General features: G+C 38.4%; 1 protein-coding gene across 1 annotated transcript in view; it reads left to right on the top strand.

Annotated features, from left to right (window-relative positions):
- LOC145984240 (prolactin-releasing peptide receptor-like) overlaps positions 1 to 15,182 on the top strand; it is a 482,759-nt gene that overhangs the window by 159,884 nt on the left and 307,693 nt on the right. Inside the window, exon 2 of the mRNA XM_083117825.1 lies at positions 5,826 to 6,005. Coding sequence (XP_082973951.1) covers positions 5,826 to 6,005 — 180 coding nt within the window. The remainder of the gene's footprint in view (positions 1 to 5,825; positions 6,006 to 15,182) is intronic.

Below are 15,182 nucleotides of genomic sequence, written 5' to 3'. Positions count from 1 at the left end.
ATTAAAACGTAATACCCGATTTAGTGAATACTGAAAGTGCTCGTGCATAGAATTCACGAAGGTGATATTGAAAGTCCTTGGAATTCACGAAGGTAAAAGTGTGATAGTGAAGTGAAGGTATTAACTGGTAAGAGTCATAGACGGTGTAGTAGAATGGAGAAAGACGCGACAGGAATGAATCTGCGAAGCAGAGGAAGAACGACAATGGATGCAGAAACCAAGTTTGGATGCTGTGATGATCTCACCAATGACAGGGAATTCTTCCAGTGTTGCCAATGTTTGCAGAGGTTTCATAGTAGTTGTGATGGGCAGGAAGTAACGTTGGCATCAAATAAAGAGATGCGATGCACATCATGCTTGTCAGCACCAGAACCAGAACTGAGCGTTCCTACCAAACCCTCATCAGATCACTGGCTACTTGATTGGTTGATGAAAGATAAAGCAGAGCGAAAACAGAAAGAAAAGGAGGATGAAGAGCGTAGACAGAAGGATGAGGAGCGTAGACAGAAGGATGAGGAGCGGAGACAGAAGGAAAGAATAGAGGAGGAGAAACAGCGTAAGAAAGAGATGGCTCAGATAGAGAAAGTTCGAAAGAAGGAGATGATGGATTTTAAACTCATGGTTGAGTCTATAGAAGAAAAGAGAAGGAAAGAGAAAGAAGAGGAAGAGGAAAGGAGAAAGAAGGAAAAAGAAGAGGAAGAAGAAAAGAGAAGGAAAGAGAAAGAGGAGGAAGAGGAAAGGGGAAAAAAGGAAAAAGAAGAGGAAGAAGAAAAGAAAAGGAAAGAGAAAGAGGAGGAAGAGAGAAAGAGAAAAGAAGACTTAGATATTTTCCGTGCATTGATTGAAAACCAGGAAGAAAGGAGGATACAGGAAGATATAAAACTAAGGTCAGAGCTACAGGCTCTATTCTCTCAACATAAACTTGAACAGGTACAGAGCATCAGAGGAGAGATAGAAAAGCTTAGTAGTAAAGTCACTGAAAAGGTGGACGAAAGGGTAAAGGAAATTGTGGAAGAGCAGCTAGAGTTCTTAACAGTTCGGCAAGGACGGATAGAGAAGGAACAGGATCAATTGAAGAAGAATATGGAAACCTGCCTTGAAATTGTCCAGTCTGGAAGAGAATCTGAATGTGACCCTCCAGAGAGAGTTCAAGAATTAAAGAGTTCTGTAGAGTCTATTAATGTAGCACTAAAAACCTTTGGTGAACGAACAGAACTCATAGAAAATATAGTGCAAGAACAGAAAGTTGAAATAAAGGAAGCTGGAGAAAAGGTTAATTTTCTACATGAGAAGGCTAAAAAGATGGAAGTATCTCTTCGCCAAGAAATTCAGGAACAGACAGTTACAATTATAAGTAGGGTCAGTGAACTGCAGGAAAAGATCCATAATTTACAGATTCGACCAGTAACCTCTTCCGATATACTGCCTGATCCAATCCGAGGACTGAACCCAGAATCTACTTCCTATGAACCTCCAGTTGTACTTCCAAACCCTTTCTTCCCCGGTAATACCACAACTTCTGATAGATGCAAGAGGCCTAGAGAAAAGGATAGTAATGACAGTTTTTCTCCTCGACGAAGAACAGAGTTTAAGATGCCCAGAATGGCTGATATCGCGAACATTCCTAAGTTTAAAGGCGATATCGAAGCTCAATCTGCCGAAAGATATCTGCGTGAATTAAATGTCAGTTTCGACTTAATGCAAGTGCCAGAGCACTATAGATTGGAATTATTACCTCGGGTTTTCACCGGCAAGGCTGAGCATTGGTTAGCTGGTAATATGCACAACTTTGTGAATTATGCTGATTTCTGCGCACGCTTTAAGGATGAATTTGCATCAGAAAAGGCAAAACAAAGACAACTAGCGGCTGTGAGGAACCGAAGGTATTCTCGCCTGGTCCACGACAACTTGGAGAGTTTTGCCTGGAGTGTCTACGCTGCGTACAGAAACCTAGCTGACAATTTTAATGAGAGCGAAGTTCTTAATTTGATCATTGGACAGTTGCCGTATCGCATTCGGAATCTTTGTCTGGCGCACGCTCCACGAAGTGTGGATGAATTGACACATTTCTTGAAGGACTTCGATATTTATGATGACCCTGATGCCTGGAAGAATAAAGAAGACTCTAAGAATAAAGATGCTGCAGGGAATAAAAGTTTTAAGATCCGGAATATCCAGATGAATTCAGAGAGTCGAGGAGGAAATTTCTCACGACCTCGAAGATTCAACAGAGGATTAGGCAGGAGAGGTTTCAACCAAGATCAAAACCAAAGACAGCGACATTTCTACAGGCCTCGTCCAGAACAAGAGCAGAATTCTCCAGACAGATGGCGTTACGAAGAACGACGTAGTCGTAGTCCGCTCAGACGGTACTCTCCACCACGTAGAGGTGACAATTGTGGTTCCTTCTCACCAAGACATGACGTTGCCTCAGAGCGGGAAGAAGCAGTGAAGACTACCAGAGAGTTTCTGCACAACCAGCGATCTCAATCATGTCAAACAAACGTCGACCTATTCTAAGTGCCTCCTCTTCGTTTAGGCAAGTAAACTCGAAGGAACGAAAAATACAAGAATTATACGTAGATTATTTTTTGCTGACCGAAAATGTATTTTCTGGCAGTCAAGTGCAAAAGGTTCCGAATACAAAACTGGTATAGATTTTCCGGAAGCCTTAAGAAGATAGTGCTGGGTGGTAGACAAGTAGAACATGATATTAGTGGCATGAATTTTAGCACTAAAGTATTCATTTAAGAAGGTTTTGGTTCTGACATCCTCTGGCGAACGCTTTTTATAAAAACTGCACCAGACAGAAATAAGTATTAAGAAAAAGGCAGTTGATGTGTTGTTTGTTACCACTCCTGTTCAAATGAAGGAGGATTTTCCAGATATATATTTAGTGCGGTACATCCGAAAGGTCCAAGATGAGGATAGAATCGGGATGTATAAATCCGTAGACCTCTCAGAGAAGGTTCATATAGTAAATATTTGGATTGATTCCTATAAGCAGGAGTTATTATATTGCTGGTGTGGAATTTAAAGGCATTATTCTAGAAGCACAGAAGCAAGAAGAGTGTTGAGTTTGAAGTGCTATGGAAAAGTACTGATTCAGTTCATTGCTTATCGAAACCTATACAGTTTTCTACAAAGTCTTTCTGGAGAAGAAAATAAATATATGGAATCAATCATTGCCTGAATTCACTGCTTATTGGCTGATTAACTATCCTAGATTACATTCTGTTTTGGATACTGTAAACTACGTCCCTTCTGAGCTCTTGTCAAATGAAGAGAAGCCAAGATTGAGTCATTCAATTGTGCAGATAAACTCTATATTTTAATGTTCTTTATATACTCAAAATTTTTTCAGAACTTGTAAATTACAATTTCTTCAAAAATTTTCCCCAGACGAGGGGCAATTGTAACGAACCTGAGAGTTTAAGATTTTATATTTATAAGAAGTTAAGATTTTTAAAATGTTTGTTATATCAAATAATGTTCAAGTTGTCACAGATAATTATACTTAGACTGATACAGTTGTAGTTGCAACTTTTATATATGTTTATAAATACGTCAAAATCTGTTCGTGTTGACGTCACTTTCTAATCTCAGCCGAGGAAGTGAACTAACCTGAATGTTTCTCACCTGACGACAGACTGAGTTTGAAAAACAATTGAAGGTGAGGAATAATAAGAACTTGGAAACGGGGAGAATTGAAGTATAGTTTTTGGTTTTCGAGTTTTCTTCTTGCCGATAAGTTGAAAGTAAGAAATTAATTATGTTCTTTGACTTTCGTTATATGTGAGTGAATTGCCCAACGTTAGTATTGAATGTTCTAGTGTTGTACTGGTAAGTGATTATGAAATATACGAGTTTATAAAACTGCGTTTTAACTTTGAAAACAGTGTTGTGTTTCTTTTCTACCCAGCAAGCCCTGTTGATTTGCAGATTCTCATGTTCCCGACTAAAGGAGTAGCGGACTAACTTTGTGATGACTGATGTCCAACCGGGGGACGTTGCAAGTTTGAATTAAACTTTGTTGATTTCTTTCTGTGGTCCCTGTTCCATTTTAATTTGCTCCACCCTAATATGTATGACTTACCCAGGATTAGAACTTAAGATCCCTGAATTCATAAATTAAGCGTTCCTATCAATGTAGTAAAATATTATTACAACGAGAAACAATAGTTACTGCTACTTATTGCTGAGCTCGATCAACGCAACGATGTTTCACGTTAGAGTCTCGGCATGGCCTCCATTAATTTCATCTCATCCTCATCTATGCTCATCGCCGCGATTAGCTTAAAGTGGTGGACAAGTTACGTAATATGGGAAAAATACAAATATGTCAACACTAGCATTATATTACACTTTTTATTGCATATATATATCGATGAGAAATACCTGTAATCAGAACTATCAGTTTCCTTTCTAAAATAAACTATACTTCATGGTGAAACATGAAGGATCAGAGTGGTCAGTACATCGAGTCCCATCGTCGATGTTTTCTGATTTTCGAGACTTGATCACGCTACTATTGCTGCCTGCGATTTTTTTTAATGTGATTCTATTAGACAACAAAGATATATATATTTCGGAACTTTATGCAGAGATAGATCAAATATCGAGAGAGTGTTTCAAACAGTCATGCAGCTACAGGGTGAGGCAGTCAAACGGGAAGATTTAAAAAACTCACAATAAATAAGAGAGCAATTATTATTTATTTTTTGAACATGAATGTATGGTACATTAGTGGAAATTACTAGTGTACCTGAAAAATGTTCATTTTTTGAATATGGTGTCAGTAATATGGCGTCCATGGTGTTGTTGCACACACTGTCGGAGTAAATCCGCCCACGACGTTCCGTAGCATCTCCAACGGAATGTTGTGGATCTCTTCTCAAATTCGCTACTTCAAATCATCCCTGGTTCTTGGAGGGTTGTCCTTGAATACTTTGGATTTGAGGTAACCCAAAAGGAGCCGACAAGTCGGGTGAACGGGCAGGCCACGGAATATCGCCGAATATGCTGATGACACGACCAGGAAATGCGAGTCTAAGCACATCCATAGACACTCTGGTACTATGGCTAGTTGCACCATCTTGCTGGAAGAGTGTTTCTTTATCTGGGTCATAGTCATCGAGGACAGACAGGAAAAAGGTTACACATATGTCAGCATAACGTCATGGGCGGATTTACTCCGAGACTCCGACAATGTGTGCAACACCAAGGACGCCATCTTACTGAAACCATATTTAAAAAATGAACATTTTTGAGGCACACTAGTAATTTCCACTCATGTATAATACATTCATGTTCAAAAAATGAATAATATTTGCTCTCTCTATTTTTGTGAATTTTTTTAATCTTTCCGTTTGACTGCCTCATCCTGTATAACTCTGATCACCTATAATACTATGGAAATTGTAAGATGTATATTCTACGTCCACAGTCACTTCTAATTGCAGGCTTGACCATAATTTTTCTATATTTCTCTTTCTTCAAGTGGAGATTATGGGGAAAATATTAAATGTGATCTGCATCATTATTACTAATTACAAAAACAAATGTATAGAGCACACTGGCAATTGAAAATAAGGAAATATACAGTATATCAAAGGAGGAGGCTTCATAAAGCAGAACTAACAGTTTTCTCGTTGTATGGGATCAAAGTTGTAGTTACATGACTTTTGAAACATCCTGTAAACACACACACACACACACACAAATACATCTGATCTGTTAACTTACTAGTCTCAGTATTTGTTATTCAATGGCTATTATTTAGCTATAATGTATGCATCATTGTTCTCGTTCTTTTCATATTCCAGGACATCCCCCTGCATGTAACAATGCTGACGTTTCTTCTGATCGCGGTGGACAGATACCGGTTGATACTGGATCCACTGAAGCCTCGGGTACCTGCCTTCATTTGTGTTCTTAGCGTATGGGTGCTAGCTGTCTGTATCGTCCTTCCCTACCCCATCTATATTACATATCTGGATCTTGAGGTAGGTTATTCATTTTTACATTTTATCTAATTATGGAACGTTAATTTACCATTAATGTTAGGGTCAGTGTTTACTGAGAACCTTTTTAAATATTTTTAAGAGCAAAATAATCATTGTTGAGCAAAAGTTTCGATTAAACGAAATGAAATTGAAAACTACAAACTGATTCACATTACGATCAAGATGGACGGGAATGAGAGGTGAAGAGATGAAAGAAAAAAACAATAGAAAAACTAAGAGTATGAATGTTATGAATATTGTACTCACATTGCTCAATTGAGTAGTATCAAAGTAGTGCAGTGGGGTGAAAATAGCTAAATAATATTGAACTTGTACTTGAAAGAAATCGTCAAGTGTTTTCTGCTTCATGGCGTTGTATACTTTCCGAAAAGCAACGTCACGTGATCGTGTGAATAACACATTCTCGGTAGGTGGCGCCTTTGGCTGCTTTTCTATGTACTACATTCCCGCGTCCAAGGTTAATTTTTGGTCTTGAATTATACGGAACATCTTATTATCGAGACTTTACTGTAATGTCTGTATGCTTAACAAATAATTAAGATTTTAATAGGAAAAAATGCCTGTGAAATACGTCAGAACGCATGTTAATAAACTTACCAGTATTCGAAAAGCCACTCTTTAAAAATATCTTATTTGCTGTTACTTATTTTAAGAAGTAACCCAGTTACAGTTATTGGTACTTGACAAATAGTTACTTTGACTTAGTGCTGGTAATTTTCTTGCAAACAAATTACACACAATCAACTGATTATTGAATTAGGTTATTTAGTGTCTCTTTCATGTCACTTTTGGCTAATCGCTACGATGATAATGAGTGATGCTATGACGAAATTGATGAAGCGACAGTCACAAAAACGGCCATGTCCAAAGCGGGATTCGAGACCAGCACGCCTGGCATCGTACCGTGCTAAGATAATCACTCGGCCTAAGAGGTCGGTCCCCAAACGATCAACCGAACTGCATTTGTCTGTAACCTATGCAAGATTTATGTTGTGCATGTATATTGTCGCGGATTTGCACATTGTTGATTCTAAACAACTTATGTTTCACTCTTCTGATAAACTTTATTTTTAAGAGATATAGCTTACATATTCGTATCTCAAGCAAGATCTGTGAATAGTGATAGGGTACTTGGTATTGATTGCTAACTCGTATGTACAGTCACCGCCAATAAAATGGGACACCTAGATCCTGAAATACTCGCTTCCCTGAATGGCGTAATGTGTGTTGCCTAACTCCAGGGCGATGAGAGAACTTCAACAGCAAATATTCAAAGGCACGTTCTTCCCTTGCCGGAGACTCTCGGTTATGAAATCGAGCGGAACTGCGTGTGTGTGACGTAAATTAGAAGCGCGGAAGAAGGACTCGGTGAAAACAGCGCATCCCTTGGTTTAATAAATAGTTTCAGGAGACATGGCCTGCCTCTGACGTGTGGCAATGCAGGAAACCTTCTGTGGAAAGCCGCAACAGGTCTGCAAAAGGCAAGTTGTTCGATCCTCTGGCTGGAGTAAGTCATCCTCCAATCTGAATTCTGCATTGGTATGGCTACTTCAAAAGTAGACTATGTATCACGATGCTGTAATTGTGTCACTAATATGTCACTTTGATATTGAGAATTCGTTGTCCAGTGCTATATAAAAAGTTAAATTGTAATTCAGATATTGCTGGCATGAATACTAATTTCACATTTTGATTTGATTGATTAATTTGCTTAATTTTACTTCCATATTCTGTCACTTTTGGATAATAGCGAAGATCAGGGTGAATGGTTAAAAGATAAAATTGATGAAAGGACAATCAAACACAAATGAACAGAACACAGCACGAGCCCAGACGCCGTGAGTCCAGACGGCAGAGTCTCACTACACTCTGTCCCAGCTATCTCTGAAGTAGGCGAACGAAAACATTTCTCTGAGCAAGTAGTGACGCGAGACGGCTCCACCAAAGAACACGTGAGAGGAACGGGCTTGCGTGAAAGGGAGGGGGGGCTACTGCAGTTACCAGCCTTCGCAGCAGCGTGTACTGCTTCGCTTTGCCCACTCGATTTCCACGCTTCTATGCCGCTGTGCGCGGCCTTGCTCTATTGATATTGGACAGAGTATAGGCTGCAGGAAGCACTCCAGGGTATAACGTGGAAGTAAGATTGGCATTTGGATCGTTATGGGAAGGTCACTCCTTACACGCGTTCACATTTTGAGGCTGCGCCTACAGTTTAATGTCAGATGCGAATCACTATACATTCCCTATTTTACATTGGGGGGGGGGGCGCAGGTGCTCCTTGCCTCCTGATGGATACGTCCATGAACTGTTATGTCATAATGTCCAATGTACATAGTATGGGGCAGGGAGAGATAATCTGGACCCATTCTCAGTTATTTGATTAGTTAATTAACCTGGTTTACTGATTTACTGATGAAAAATTAGTTTTAAAATGTTGCTAACGTGGCTTGAGTGTCGGTCGTTTCAGAAATAGTTAAGGTACCGTGACATTGACACTATGAGTATTGGATGGATTGGTACTTAATAGCTTTCCATGATAATGATTTTGAAAAAAGATCGATGAAGCTCTACAGACCGTGAGAAGACTAAGAAGGGGCAGAGGGTGGTCCCCCCCCCCCGGGAAAACCACCTCTGAATTGTCCAATAATAAATCACGTAAGAGTGAATGGAGATCCCCTTCTTAACCAGTTCTTGCACCTTATATAAATGCGATGCTCTTTAGCATCGGAGACGAAATCTCAGACAATATGGCGTCATCTAATAACGTCCGCACCTACACGAAAAATGCGCGCTCTTTCTCAAGGAGGTAAATTGAGGCAACACATCTCGCAACAATCTCTACGCTTTTACGAAAATAAGATTTGCATCTCACATAATAGCTCTTGGAAGGTAAGAGAAACAATTTTACGAGAAGGCTCTGCACTAATTTACGCTTCGAAATAGACCCTTTGAAGAAAGGGAGATGAGGTTTTACCTTTGAATAGCGGCGCCTCCACAATTTCGTCTTGATAGTGAGAACGCCCACATTTTATTGGATATTCAAGCACGTTTTCAGCTTTGTATTTCTAAATGGCTTGAAAGATGTTTACACTCTAAAAATAAATTTAAGAACGTAAGTAGATTCTGACTTTCAACCTCCTTTATTGCATTAAGAGAATATTGTGTTGGTTTCTATCGAGGTTACTTTTTCTCAAGTTTTGTTGGATGAATGGTGTTTACGTTCTGAACTTGAATTCTAAAAAGCCGATATTTTACTCTTTTGTGTAGCAGACGTGGGCGCAAAGTAAGATATATATTTCGAAATGTGGTGTTGAAGGGAAATATTTTCCCCAATGCCTTTTCGTTCCAAAGGAAATCTCAATCCTCACAATCAAACACTTATATTTCGGAATGGCAAATCAAACTGCCCTGTTCCATATTAAAGCTTTATGTGAACTGGATCTTCATTTCCTTATTAAGGATGGTGTCGAGAGGATACATGACTGTCTCTTGTCTCTGTCGACAAGTGAAACCTAACCTTTAGAGACTTGGCAAGACCGAAAGAGACAGATTTGTGTCTCTTGTCTCTGTCGACGAGTGAAACCTAACCTTTAGAGACTTGGCAAGACCGAACGAGACAGATTTGTGTCTCTTGTCTCTGTCGACGAGTGAAACCTAACCTTTAGAGACTTGACAAGACCGAAAGAGACAGATTTGTGTCTCTTGTCTCTGTCGACGAGTGAAACCTAACCTTTAGAGACTTGGCAAGACCGAAAGAGACAGATTTTTGTAACATCGACAAGAGACTTAGAGACTCGTCTGGTTCGCAATTTCAGTAAACTGAAGCGTAAAATTTTGACTAAATCAAAATTATTATCAAAATTACTTTACTCTGTGTCTTATACAGACATACCAAAATGGTTAGCTTATTACTAATTGTTTAATCAGCAAAAATCTATAAATTTTGTAATTTTATAAGTATTCTAAAAAATATTTTTAAACAAGACCGAGCAAGACAGTAGTTTTTTTTATTGTTTTAAAGTCCACTTTATGCACAGAAAGGCTAACCGAGACTGGACCTTGTAATCTCATTCGACTCTTATTTCCACGTAAACTAAGGAGTGAGACGGGGATTACGCTTATCTACGCAGCGATCAATTTAAAACATATTATACACTCTCAAAGTTTATTAACAAATCTCTGTTTAACTATGAATACCAAAAGAATAAACAACCATGCCCATTGCATATTTAATTAACAAAGAGCAACCTCATCTTTTACTTAATTAACACTAATAGAACGAAGAATTCTCCCCATTCTTTAATTTTATGTAAATATAATCTCTAATCGTTTAAGACCGACCCTGTGGCCGAGTGGTTAGCACATCGCGCTACGACGCCAAGGGTCCCGGGTTCGAATCCCGGTCGGGCTTGGTTGTTTGTGAATGTCCATTCATCAATTTCATAATTTCATCACTCATCCCCATCTTCGCAAATTAGCCAAGAGGCACAAAACGCGAAGTAAAATAAACTAAATCAATCAATCAATCAATCTAATAGTTTAACTGGGAAAACACATAACGATTGTCAGTAACGTTTTAGTCAGAAAGTAAATTTGTCAGTCTGAAGAATGGCTATCTCGAGTTAACTGCAAATGAAAGAGGCGCGCTGGCATGGTTCAGATTAGGGGGATGGAAAAAACTAAGAAAGAGAAACGAAGCAGGGAAACGATATGTCGTTTGTTAAATTGGGAGGAGACGGACAAGCATATCCTACTGAACTGCCCTTCTACACGTGACCTAAGGGATAAATGGATGAAAAACTTAACAGGGAGGGAGGTGATAGAAGTGGTAGACGACAGGATGAAGATAAAGGAAGCGGGGCAGCAAGTGGGGAAATACCTGGGAGAAGTAAGAGAACGCCGGGGGAAAGCTATTAGAGAAGGCAGCGGAATGAGCGATCATGCTCCAGACGAGTCATCTTTATAGTGTAAGTGTGTGTAAAGTACAATGTATGCGTTTTTTGGTGAGAGTGCAGGAAAAGAGAAGTGGGACGAGTAAGAAGGAAGAAAGACTGGAAGAAGAACTGTTGAGGGAGGGGAAGAATGTGTATATAGGGGACAAAGTAAGAGACAGCTTAAAAGAAAACTAAATGTAACAAAATATTGTTGAAAAATTAAAACTATGTAGTGCGTACAGCCTATGGCTCGCACAAAAAGAAAATAAATATAAAATCTAAACCCCGTAACCAACATAACTTTATTTAAATTTCAAATTTGGACCAATGGAATTTCTATTAAACTACTATGAACAAACATATACAAGGCAAATCACAACCAGGCCATGCAGGCCGAAAAGAAAGTAAACGAAGCTACAGTATACTCAGCCTGAATCGGGTGTGTCTTTCCTGTCTCCAAGTTGGCAAGGTTCTGCCACGCCAAACTCTTTGCTCATCCAGCTCAGACGTCTGGCTAATGCCAGAGCTTGCTTTAGTCACGTGTTTATTTTCAAGTCTCATTACGTCATACATGAGTTAAACCACACTATATGCTTATCACCTACAGTTTAAAGAAGGGTCAGAACCACTGTACCATACGTCTCCACGGGTACCTAACCCGGGATCCCTTGATTCCAGTAGTTTAGATATTGAGACAAGACAGAGAACAGAGCTTTCAGTCTCGTCTCTGCACGACACAAATATATATCTTAAGTTCTTTGTTTCAGTACCAAGTCATCCTGGGCCTCCACGATGGCACAGTGGTAACGCCGTCGGCTTATAATCAAGAGGTCCCGGGTTCGATACTTGGTGGAGGCACACAGGATCTCACTTTATACTGTAGCTCCAGTCCCGATTAGCCTTTCTGTGCATAAAGTGAACTTAAAACCAAATATTCAACATTGTTATCCACCAGATGTAAGTGAAATATAAATAACGGTCTCTTCTCCTGATTCATACAGTCACAATATTTGATTTTTTGATTTTGATTCAAGGATCTCGACTTCTTTCTCCTGAGCATTGAAAGAAGAAAACACCGAACAGAAGTTTATCTAGAATTGTCTATCTCAAGGGGTGTAAGTCTGTATTTAGAGGGGTGTAAGGGTACATTTAGAGCTAAATTGATCATAAATTTGGTCCTTGTAAGTTGAAATTTTGGGAGGTGTTAAGATTTGTACAGATATATCAGTGAGGCATAGGAACTTTTGCTCTGCCATTTTCCACCGAGTTCGATTGGCAGATAAGCCGGCGATGTAGTGATCACATGGCATCAGAAAAATCGTCAGTGTGCTGGTAAAATATCATGTCCATTATGTATTAAAATGAGCGACGAAATGTCACTGTTCGAAAAGTAGTGGTATTGACTGTATTATAAACTCAAGAAAGTATGAACCCCCCTCAAGCAGATTTGGCTACACTTAAAACAAGCTCAACATGCCCATATGAGCTTTTTGCTCAAGTGTGGAACCCTGTCTAATCCAAGATTTTTGTAAAAAAGCCCTCATGGATTCCATGAGAAAGTATGACCCCCCTCAGATTGATTTGCCTACACTTATAAAAGGCACTTCTGTGAGATTGTTGTCCATAAACTTGTTAAAAATATGCCCCTCTTGATATTTTTTTAGGCCACACTTAAAACTAGGCCAAGCTGCTTATAAGAGCTACCTACACATATACCCATACATATTTACTTCTGGTTTAAGTTCAATTGGATACCAGCTTCAATTTGTTTATTAAAAAAAATACAATATGCAGAGACCCTCTAGAATTGCTCTGTGACCCTCTCATTTCTTACATCATAAACATATGATTTTTCACCTATGAGAATAACACTACATATGGTGTCATCAGGTAATGCCTCATGGAATTCACAGATAATTTTAATGTTTGTCCTGTCATTCACCACAACCTGTTTCCTTTTTGAAGTGTTGATGACAAACATGGGCCTCTGTGCTTTGAATTCATCTGGTGTGTAATACATGTCAGTATTGCCAATTGTAGAAAACAGTAAACAAAATTTGCCTGTTTTAGAGATATTCCAAAAAAAAATATATATTTGATAAGCAACAACAACAGGGCCATCTATGTGCAAATGTCTGAACTCGGTGAACACTTGGGAACAAGTCAATTTTTTTCAATATGTCAATATTTTTAACTCTTTTTGCCAGTAATAGGGAATGGTAGTAAGCATTAGACAAAGTACTTTGGAGCCGAATATGCCTTTCTTAAGACGTCGTATATTGCTAAAATATCTTTAATTCACATATTTCTCATACCGCCGTATCTTGTTCTATTAGGCCTCTTCAAGAAAATTGCCAATTAGTGAAAATTAATTGAGCACAACAGCAAAAGAGGTACTAATAGGGCAAGCATACAATGATATGGGGATATGTGAATTGTTGGTTTCTTCGATTCAGATAAATGGATTGAATTGAAACTGGGATATTTTGCATTTTTTTATACAAAATCTGATATTTGTTACATCCAGCTTGTTTGTTGTAATCTATTCATATTTAGAGTCAGGCCTATATCTGTCTAAGTTGTTATATAAAATCAATATACATGGCATTAGGTCAGTGCCTTCTGGGACATGCATGTCTGTGCAGGTATTTGTGCTAGGTCAGTGTGAATGAATATTTATTCTTTTTTTCCACTTGTAGGCTATTGGCTTTACAACCTGTCATAAGATAAGCATAGAGATTAGATTTAAAACCCAGGAAATTTTATATAAATACCAAAGCCAAAAAATATTCACACACATACACATACACACACACACACACACACACACACAAAATATACAAAGCACAGTGCTGAACCCAACTGATATTTTTTATCCAGCATAGAATTTTGATTTGAACCCCAAGAAATTGTATATAAATACCAAAGCCAAAAATATTAAGTGTATACACACATACACACATACACACACATACAAAGCACAGTGCTGAACCCAACTGATATTTTTTATCCAGCATAGAGTTTTGATTTGAACCCCAAGAAATTGTATATAATAAACAACAACAAAAATGCCAAGTCAAAAATATTGTAATCAATGCAATAAGAATATATCCAGCCCTAATTGGGCCAAGCACCAAAAGATTTGTAACCCGGACAAATACAGAACCCCCACAAAAATATGCCCCAAATGCCATAGAAAATATAACATGCAATACTTCACATATAAACATAAAGATACTTGCTCTGCACAGTTATCAACATTGCCCTCACAACCATCTACTTCTGGTCTGAAAAGGAAGCATGAAGCACCTGTTAATGCTGGACCGGCAAAAGAGCCACGCTATGCACTACCTATCCATAGCAGTTTTAACGGCCAATTAAGGGATCACTGTTTTAAATCAGAGCCAAGATGTGGTATTAATAATTTTTTGAACAGTGTAAATTCTGATCTGCATGCAATTCTAAATGCACAAAATGGCTCTTATAAGCTGTCCCTCAAATTGTTTACACAATATAAGAAGCCAAATGGCACAAAATTTACACAGCCCCACGTAACAGAAACTGTACCGGTATATTCAAACGCAAATTCAGACACAATAATAAGCAATTTGATAGATCAATTGAATATTAAACACTCTGAATTTGCAGCAAAAGAGTCTGGATGGAGCCTATGCGGTTCATCACACAAGTTATATGTTAATATTTCTGAATTCAGCTCATTACAAGGATCTACTTATGTGCCATTACCTGCAAATATTAAAAACAAAAGAGCCGTGGTCAATATTGAAAATACCGACCAGAAATGCTTTTTGTGGTGTATTTTAGCTGCTTTGTTTCCAGTTTCAAGGAATCCTGAGAGAATAACTTATTATAAACAACATGAAAATGATTTTGATGAGGCAATGGAGGGTTTAGAATATCCAATGTCTGTTCAGAATATTGATAAATTTGAAAAAAAGGCCAGGCATATCAATGGCAAACAATTATCTATTAATGTATTTATTTGTTCCACTGGCAATTGCTCGATAGAACCTCTCAGAATTAGTACAATTGATGATGAATCTGCTGTTCCGATTGATCTGCTCTTAATTGAAGGGGATGGCACATATCATTACACTCTGATACACAGTCTTGAAGCTTTAGTGAGAACACAACTAGACAAATCCAATACAATATTCAAGTTGTGCAGAAGATGTTTAAGTGTATTTGATGGTCAAAAAAT

This window comes from Lepisma saccharinum, chromosome 1 (assembly GCF_977018435.1).
Source record: "Lepisma saccharinum chromosome 1, izLepSacc3.1, whole genome shotgun sequence".
In the NCBI taxonomy this organism is placed as follows: Eukaryota; Metazoa; Arthropoda; class Insecta; order Zygentoma; family Lepismatidae; genus Lepisma; species Lepisma saccharinum.
Note: the sequence above shows the minus strand (reverse complement) of the source record. Positions and strands in the feature narration are given on the sequence as shown.